Source organism: Lissotriton helveticus, chromosome 1_1 (genome assembly GCF_964261635.1).
Source record: "Lissotriton helveticus chromosome 1_1, aLisHel1.1, whole genome shotgun sequence".
NCBI lineage: Eukaryota > Metazoa > Chordata > Amphibia > Caudata > Salamandridae > Lissotriton > Lissotriton helveticus.
In genome coordinates, this window is record NC_136057.1 from 1,921,313,742 (window position 1) to 1,921,324,088 (window position 10,347).

Here is a 10,347-nt window from a genome sequence, read left to right on the forward strand (position 1 = left end):
GAAAGATTGCTGCAGTCAGGAGATTATTAGAAAGATAGCTGCGGTTATGAGATTTTAGAAAAATTGCTGCAGTTAGGAGATTATTAGAAAAACGGCTGCAGTCAGGAGATTATTAGAAAGATAGCTGCAGTCAGGAGATTATTAGAAAAACAGCTGCAGTAAGGATATTATTAGAAAGATTGCTGCAGTCAGGAGATTATTAGAAAGAAAGCTGCAGTTATGAGATTATTAGAAAAATAGCTGCAGTTAGGAGATTATTAGAAAAACAGCTTCAGTCAGGAGATTATTCAAAAAACATCTGAAGTCAGGAGATTATTAGAAGTACAGCTGTAGTCAGGAGATTATCAGTGGTTTTGGCAGTGCTGGCCCAACAAGGCCTGACTGTTGCAATGGGAAGGGACTCTGCAGGTCAGGACTGAGGTCCATTGGTAGAACTTTGTCCTGATTGATGAAACAGAACAGGACCAAGTACTGGGGCATTACCAGGGTGTTTTGGTGCCGATGTCTCTTAGATTTACTACTGCAACGGCAACAGATTCTGCAGGGTAGATTTGTCACATTTTGAAAGAGATATACATGCTTCCAATAGGACTGTTCTCTGATGAGGTTTCAAGTACCGTGGGAGCATCATTAAACAGAAGGGTGTGTGATACATAATGCATAAATATCAGGAACTAATGAAGACCAGTTTTGTTTGGGTGCAGTGGGAGAGGATGTTGCAGGCAGAACTTACGAGCACTGGCAAAACCTGATGTGTTTTTGTACTAGATCAGACGAGAACTGAACAAAAAGAAATTAATCAAAATATGAATGAGAGATATGATGCAGCAGATATGAGATGCGGCATAAAGGATATGTATTAAGAGATGTAAGAGATGCAAGCTAAAAACAAGAGATAAAAGAAAAAACAAGAGAGTTCAGAAACAAAAATGACAAGAAAGGGGAGCTAAGTGGAAGCCATATCCGAGCTAATAGTGTGATAAACAAATAATGAGATATAAGAGGTACGAGATAAAGGATGAGATGTGAGTGGTAGGAGTAGTGATATCATTACAGATACTATAACAAACAAAATCTGCTAACAGATAAGATAATAAATACCATAACAAGATAAGATAGTTAACACCCTAACAAATAAGATAAGGTAATAAATACCGGATGGGATAAGATAAGATATTGGTCATGCTTTCTTCTCCTATTAATCTATCATTTCTTATTTTTAGGCGCTTCTTCTGCCTGCCACCAACTTACTACTTCTACCCTTGCCGTGGTACGTCTCATTTCTTCAGTGTGTTTCCCTATGTTCTTGAGCTGTGATTGTGCTGGGTGGAGATGGGCTCAGTTGGGACTTGTAGGAATGAGGTGGAGAACATGGAGGTGTGACCGATGGGTTGTGACCACCAGAAGTGCTGATGGAAGCAAGGTTTGATGCATGTTGTAACTATTTTGGGGTCTATCAAACATCCTATTAAAAGGATGGCAGTTATATTGTGATTTTATTCTGTCTAGTGATAGAAAAATAGTTATTTAAAAACACAAAACATTCTCATCGAGTTCACAATTCAATGCTTAAGTGTGATTTCTTGTTGGTTTGATACCATTACAGTAAATCTAAACTTTAATATTCCCCAGTCATAGGCTTTGATGAGATCAATTAAAATTTTAAAGCTGTAGTCTAGCTACTGTCTCATTGTTGGTGATGCAACACCTTGTGCCTCTTCCTCTCTGAAAATACACAGCCGAGAAGTTACAGCTGTGCTGTTATGCAAGATGGCTGTAAGCGGCTGCTAAAGCTGCCAACATATATTGCGACACTGCAGTGCTGCAGATCATAGCGGCGTTGCAGACCATAGTGACTGGCAGTAGGGTTGACCAATGCAATGCCTGATTTGCACATCTTGGAGCCTGGAGCAGTTCAGGACTAGTTTGGAAGCAGTTTAGAGTTGAGACTGGCACAATCAAAGCTGTCTTGTGAACTGCAGTGGCCTGTAACAAGCAGTACCTGCCGGAAATCTGCCAAAAAGCCTGCCAGAAAACCAATCCAGAGTCACTAGATCGGCAGGGTGTTCCACTACAAGCATTTAGCACATTTAAAGCACCGTCTTCCTGGCCACCCTGGCAAAAAAGATTGTTTATCTGCTCTGCTTACTTTATCAGCTTAGGCTGCTTTACTGCAATTGTGTATCAAGCTACAATCTGAATGGCCAGGAAGGTCTACTGGGGGTGCATTACTAGTACTAGTTGCTTTACTATGACTAATACACAATCATACCAAAATGTACCATTGCCTAGGTTGACCAGACATCAAAAATGTGCCTGGATCTTTCTGCTGTTTTACCATCTGCCCCGGTAGATTAAGGCAAATACGGCTTGTCTCCTGGTTTTTGGATAGGGTCTACTGAAAACAGTGGGATGCATGATTTTATGTGTTACAAAGCAGGGTTTGTTAGCAGCAGTTACAGGAAAGCAATTTAATTAAAATGTATTTTGTTTGTTTTAAAAAATAACATTTCATTTATTTGCTTAACATCTCTCCTTTGATTCTAGATTACTGAGCACTGTCTGTCATGTGCTCCGTGCGCGTGCACAAACCAGCCATGTCACAAACCACCATTTGTCTGTTGTGCCTCAGAGACTTCAAAGCTGCCGCTCCATGCCCACTGCATCACACTTCAAAGAAATGCGCTCCCCGCCGCTCCCCTCACAGCAATGCAGAGAGCTTGTTAATCCTCCTTGTGATAAAACCAGCCGCTGCCGCTCCCCGGGAAAGTTTGCTCGAGCTGTCTCCTTCACTAAACACCACCTCTCGGTCTTGTTCGTCTTCACGTCTCATCCTTTCATCTCAGCGCCGCTCTCGTTCACCCTCCGTCTTCTTCATTTCTCTCCACTCCCTTGTCATATTTTTATTTAACTCCTTTCTCGCATTTTATTCTCTCTTGTTTGCCTTCTCTGCGTTCCTCTCACCTCGCATCTCACCCCCACCCTTCCACTCTACCCTGCCCAGCTTTTGTAGAATGGTGGTGCCATGTCAGCTTTAGACATATTTTGGAGACGACAAGCCTTTCCATCCTCTACAAGTTGGTGCTCAAGTGTCTGGGGTCTATATTAGTGGCTGTCATGAATGGTGAAATATGATGGTTATATGTGGTTTCCATGCTTAGATGCTGGTTGATCTTTTTGGCGGTATTTGACTCCATCAATCATGCCATTCAGTTTTTGCAACTCTCTGACATAAGATTTCAATTCATTGTCTCCCACAATTTCATAGCCCACCCTCCAACTCCACCCTCCAACTCCAAATCCACCCTCCAACTCCACCCTCCAACTCCAAATCAACCCTCCAACTCCACACTCCAAAGTCCACCCTCCAACTCCACCCTCCAACGCCAAATCCACCCTCCAACTCCAAATCTACCCTCCAACTCCAAATCCACCCTCCAACTCCAAATCCACCCTCCAACTCCACCCTCCAACTCCAAATCCACCCTCCAACTCCAAATCCACCCTCCAACTCCAAATCCACCCACCAACTCCAAATCCACCCACCAACTCCACCCTCCAACTCCACCCTCCAAATCCACCCTCGAACTCCACCCTCCAACTTCCAACTCCAAATCCACCTTCCAACTCCAAATTCACCCTCCAACTCCAAATCCACCCTCCAACTCCAAATCCACCCTACAACTCCACCCTCCAACTCCAAATCTACCCTCCAACTCCAAATCCACCCTCCAACTCCAAATCCACCCCCCAACTCCAAATCCACTCTCCAACTCCACCCTCCAACTCCAACTCCACCCTCCAACTCCATATCCACCCTCCAACTCCAAATCCACCCTCCAACTCCACCCTCCAACTCTACCCTCCAACTTCAAATCCACCCTCCAATTCCAAATGCACCCTCCAACTCCACCCTTCAACTCCACCCTTCAACTCCACCCTCTAGCTCCAAATCCACCCTCCAACTCCAAATCCACCCTCCAACTTTACCCTCCATCTCCACCCTCCAACTCCACTCTCCAACTCCAAATCCACCCTCCAACTCCAAATCCACCCTCCAACTCCACCCTCCAACTCCAACTCCACCCTCCAACTTCACCCTCCAACTCCAAGTCCACCCACCAACTCAAAATCCACCCTCCAACTCTAACTCCATCCTCTAACTCCAAATCCACCCTCCAACTTCAATTCCACCCTCCAACTCCAATTCCACCCTCCAACTCCACCCTCCAACTCCACCCTCCAACTCCACCCTCCAACTCCACAAACAACTTCACCCTCCAACTCCAAATCCACCCTCCAACTCCAAATCCACCCTATAAACTCCAAATCCACCCTCCAACTCCACCCTCCACTCCAACTCCACCCTCCAACTCCAAATCCACCCTCCAACTCATCCACCCTCCAATTCCAAATCCACCCTCCAACTCCACTCTCCAACTCCAAATCCACCCCATCTCCAAATCCACCCTCCAACTCCACCCTCCAACTCCAAATTCACCCTTTAACTCCAAATCCACCCTCCAACTCTAACTCCACCCTCCAACTCCAAATCCCTCCTCCAACTCCAAATCCACCGTCCAAATCCAACTCCAAACTCAACTTCAAACTCCACCCTCCAACTCCAAATACACCCTCCAACTCCAAATCCACCCTCCAACTCCACCCTCCAACTTCACCCTCCAACTTCACCCTCCAACTTCACCCTCCAAATCCAAATCTACCCCCAACTCCAAATCCACCCTCCAACTCCACCCTCCAACTCCACCCTCCAACTCTACCCTCCAACTTCACCCTCCAACCCCACCTTCCAACTCCACCCTCCAACTCAAAATCCACCCTCCTACTCCAAATCCACCCTCCAACTCCAAATCCACCCCAAATCCACCCTCCTACTCCAAATCCAACCTCCAACTCCAAATCCACCCTCCAACTCCACCCTCCAACTCCAAATCCACCCTCCAACTCCAAACCCGCCCTCCAACTCCAAATCCACCCTCTAACTCCAAATCCACCCTCCAACTCCAACTCCACCCTCAAATTCCAAATCCACCCTCCAACTCCAAATCCGCCCTCCAACTCCAAATCCATCCTCCCACTCCACCCTCCAACTCCAAATCCACCCTCCAACTCTAATTTCACCCTCCAACTCCAAATCCACCCTCCAACTCCAAATCCACCCTCCAACTCCAAAGCCACCCTCCAACTCAAACTCCACCCTCCAACTCAAACTCCACCCTCCAACTCCACCCTCCAAATCCAAATCCACTCTCCAACTCAAAATCCACCCTCCAAATCCACCCTCCAACTCCACCATCCAAATCCACCCTCCAAATCCACCCTCCAACTCCAAATCCACTCTCCAACTCCAAATCCACCCTCCAACTCCACCCTCCACCTCCACCCTCCAACTCCACCCTCCAACTCCAAATCCACCCTCCAACTCCAAATCCACCCTCCAAGTCCAGCCTCCAACTCCAAATCCACCCTGCAACTCCAAATCCACCCTGCAACTCTAAATCCCCCCAACTCCAAATCCACCCTCCAACTCCAAATCCATCCTCCAACTCTAAATCCACACTCCACACTCCAACTCCACCCTCCAACTCTACCCTCCAACTCCAAATTCACCCTCCAAATTCACCCTCCAAATTTACTCTCCAACTCCACCCTCCAATTCCACCCTCCAAATCCACCCTCCAACTCCAAATCCACCCTCCAACTCCAAATCCACCCTCCAACTCCATCCTCCAACTCCACCCTCCAACTCCAAATCCACCTCCAACTCCAACTCTACCCTCCAACTCTACCCTCCAACTCTACCCTCCAACTCTACCCTCCAACTCTACCCTCCAACTCCTCCCTCCAACTCCACCCTGCAAATCCACCCTCCAACTCTAATTCCACCCTCCAACTCCAAATCCACCCTCCAACTCCAAATCCACCCTCCAACTCGAATTACACCTTCCTACTCCACCCTCCAAACCAGAATCCACCCTCCAACTCAAAATCCACCCTCCAACTCAAAATCCACCCTCCAACTCCACCCTCCAACTCCACCCTCCAACTCCAAATCCACTCTCCAACTCCAAATCCACCCTCCAACTCCACCCTCTACCCTCCAACTCCACCCTCCAACTCCAAATCCACCCTCCAACTCCAAATCCACCCTCCAAATCCACCCTCCAACTCCAAATCCACCCTGCAACTCCAAATCCACCCTGCAACTCCAAATCCCCCAACTACAAATCCACCCTCCAACTCCAAATCCACCCTCCAACTCCACCCTCCAACTCCACACTCCAACTCCACACTCCAACTCCACCCTCCAACTCTACGCTCCAACTCCACCCTCCAACTCCAAATTCACCCTCCAAATTCACTCTCCAACTCCACCCTCCAATTCCACCCATCAAATCCACCCTCCAACTCCAAATCCACCCTCCAACTCCAAATCCACCCTCCAACTCCAAATCTACCCTCCAACTCCAACTCTACCCTCCAACTCCTCCCTCCAACTCCACCCTCCAACTCCATATCCACCCTCCAACTCCAAACTCCTAATCCACCCTCCAACTCCAAATCAACCCTCTAACTCCACCCTCCAACTCCACCCTCCAACTCCACCCTCCAACTCCACCCTCCAACTCCACCCTCCAAAGCCACCCTCCAACGCCACCCTCTAACTCCAAATCCACCCCCAACTCCAAATCCACACTCCAACTCCAAATCCACCCTCCAACTCCCAATCCACCCTCCAACTCCACCCTCCAAATCCACCCTCCAACTCCAACTCTACCTTCCAACTCCACCCTCCAACTCCACCCTCCAACTCCAAATCCACCCTCCAACTCCAAATCCACCCTCCAACTCCAAATCCACCCTCCAACTCCAAATCCACCCTCCAACTCCACCCTCCAACTCCACCCTCCAACGCCACCCTCCAACTCCACCCTCCAACGCCACCCTCCAACTCCACCCTCCAACTCCACCCTCCAACTCCACCCTCCAACTCCACCCTCCAAAGCCACCCTCCAACGCCACCCTCTAACTCCAAATCCACCCCCAACTCCAAATCCACACTCCAACTCCAAATCCACCCTCCAACTCCCAATCCACCCTCCAACTCCACCCTCCAAATCCACCCTCCAACTCCACCGTCCAACTCCAACTCCACTCTCCAAATCCACCCTCCAACTCCAAATCCACCATCCAACTCCACCCTCCAACTCCACTCTCCACCCTCCAACTCCACCCTCCAATTCCAAATCCACCCTCCAACTCCAAATCTTCCCTCCAACTCCAAATCCACCCTCCAACTCCAAATCCACCCTCCATCTCCACCCTCCAACTCCAACTCCACCCTCAAATTCCAAATCCACCCTCCAACTCCAAATCCACCATCCAACTCCACTCTCCAACTCCACCCACCAACTCCAAATCCACCCTCCAACTCCAAATCCACCCTCCAACTCCACCCTCCAAATCCACCCTCCAAATCCACCCTCCAACTCCAAATCCACCCTCCAACTCCAAATCCACCCTCCAACTCCACCCTCCACCTCCACCCTCCAACTCCCCCCTCCAACTCCACCCTCCAACTCCAAATCCACCCTCCAAATCCACCCTCCAACTCCAAATACACCCTGCAACTCCAAATACACCCTGCAACTCCAAATACACCCTGCAACTCCAAATACACCCTGCAACTCCAAATCCACCCTCCAACTCCAAATCCACCCTCCAACTCCACACTCCAACTCCACCCTCCAACTCAAAATCCACCCTCCAACTCAAAATTCACCCTCCAACTCAAAATTCACCCTCCCAATCCACCCTCCAACTCCACCCTCCAATTCCACCCTCCAAATCCACCCTCCAACTCCAAATCCACCCTCCAACTCCAACTCTACCTTCCAACTCCACCCTCCAACTCCACCCTCCAACTCCAAATCCACCCTCCAACTCCAAATCCACCCTCCAACTCCAAATCCACCCTCCAACTCCAAATCCACCCTCCAACTCCACCCTCCAACTCCACCCTCCAACGCCACCCTCCAACTCCACCCTCCAACGCCACCCTCCAACTCCACCCTCCAACTCCACCCTCCAACTCCACCCTCCAACTCCACCCTCCAACTCCAAATCCACTCTCCAACTCCAATTCCGCACTCCAACTCCAAATCCACCCTCCAACTCCCAATCCAGCCTCCAACTCCACCCTCCAAATCCACTCTCCAACTCCACCCTCCAACTCCACCCACCAACTCCACCCTTCAAATCCTCCTTCCAAATCCCCCATCGAACTCCAACCTCCAACTCCACTCTCTACCCTCCAACTCCACCCTCCAACTCCAAATCCACCCTCCAACTCCAAATCCACCCTCCAACTCCAAGTCCACCCTCCAACTCCAAGTCCACCCTCCAACTCCAAATCCACCCTCCAACTCCTCCACCCTCCAACTCCAGGGTCCGGTGTCAGATGAAGCTCCCCTGTCCCCAGAGGAGTGCTTGGATAGGAGGGAAGAGAGGGAGCACTAGCTGGCTTTGGAGAAGCTCAGGTTAGAGCATGTCAAGGAGATAGCACAGCTGGGTGTGCAAGAGAGGATTTTGGAGGCTGAGAGGGCCTTGGCCAGGGAGAAGATAGCCCAGAGGGTAGACCATCCCCTGCGCGCAGTTTTAGTTTTCTGGACTCCCCAGGGAGGCTTGAGTCCAATCGTGGCAGCTATCTAGACTTCAGTCCAGTATATGAGGCCATCATGGTGGAACAATGGCTTTGTGTTTGAAGGTTAAGTGGCCCAATAGCACCTCACCCTATTCTTAGAAAACTCTACACAGGTGTGGTGTATATTTACCCCCAATAATCTCAAGAAATACCACCCATTTCCTATATTTCCTGTACAATAAACATTCAGTTGCCATTATATTGTTATGTATCCTTTGTTATGCCCAAATAAAAAGTTACATGAGTTGACCTTGATCTTTGTGTATGTGTTTATGATCCGTCTGTCTCATCATCTGTTGTGTATCTATTTGTAATACAATGTCAGAAATAAAATACAGAATAGTACATTCCCCGTTATTTAAAGGAATTATTAGGGCTGTAGAGGAGGTGAAGGGCCTAAAGATCCTCTGCTAGGTACCCATGCAAAGGGCGACTAAAAGGATTCAGTGGGTGCTATTTAACCAGCAGGGAGAAGTGGACTGTCAGTGACACCACTGTCACGCTTACTGTTTATGTGAAAGGTAAGCTCATGTGCTAAAATATAATGCCACCATCACATCACAGTAGGATACTCTTTGTCAGTAACCACTCCCCCATAAGGGGCCTGATTTGAATCAGGTGGAGCGGGATCCCTGGGAGGGAGACTACCCTGCCTGGCTTAGTGCTCCTGTAGCTGATTTTCTCAGGTTTGGAAGACTTGATTTTACCTGCTGACCAGTAAAACTAAATGAGGTTTTGGCTGCAACAGCTGTCATGTCTTGTCTTGGTTCCAGTTAACCGCACATCCCTGAGTTGGAGTGTCTTATTGTAGTTTGCACAAAGTGAACACGAGCCAAGTCTAGCTGATGCTACAACAGACTACACCTTCTCTTCCCGTAAGTGCAGTTGGAGTAATGACCAGAGCATCAATGACTAAAAATGTTTGTCTGGCGCACAGGAGGAATATTAATAGTACAAAGAGTAACTCAAGGTTGGTTTTGTTAAATCATAAAGATAATTCTCCTTATCTATAAGGTACCAATATTTATGTCTTCTTCCAACCAGTAAGGGTGTGGAGTATGTTAGATATAAATAGGTGAATAGCGCAACCAAGAAACAGGAATGTGATATCCAGTATCTAACAGAAATCGCTGCTATCATTTTATGAGATGATCAGTTGTGAAGGTTCATCATTGATTTCAAAGAGCACCAAATACACCGACAAAGTGTTTTGCCACCGAGACCTTTTCAAGGCTGGAAAATAAGTGTTGAAAAGTAGATGAAGAGATAATAGTTATAGGTAAATTGAAGTCCTAGACAGAAAAAGGAAAACCTTTCACCTGTTTACACCCTCAGTGAAATGCAGGTAAGGAAAAAAGAACAGGTGTGAAGTTGCCCAGAAGAATATTAAATCAAGTTTAGTCAAAAAGACACAAATAGCGGTTGCTGGACTCGAGAGAAAAAGAAGAAATTTGATCCATTAGCTCATATGGGACACTAACATAACTACTAAAGTCACAGGTCAAAATGAAAAAGAGAAATTCACCTTCTGTGCAAAATTAGGGTACAGTGCCCAAAGTGAACAGACACACGAATACCTATTTCCACAGCACAGTTAGTAATCTGCACTGTTGCTCATCCAT

At 47.9% G+C, this 10,347-nt stretch overlaps 1 protein-coding gene across 1 annotated transcript in view; it reads left to right on the top strand.

Annotated features, from left to right (window-relative positions):
• Positions 1-3,238, top strand: part of LOC144754974 (uncharacterized) — a 301,793-nt gene extending 298,555 nt beyond the window's left edge. The window contains exons 13-14 of the mRNA XM_078643356.1: positions 1,224-1,270; positions 2,548-3,238. Coding sequence (XP_078499482.1) covers positions 1,224-1,270; positions 2,548-2,555 — 55 coding nt within the window. The 3' untranslated portion in view covers positions 2,556-3,238. The remainder of the gene's footprint in view (positions 1-1,223; positions 1,271-2,547) is intronic.
• Positions 3,239-10,347: the final 7,109 nt, after the last annotated feature.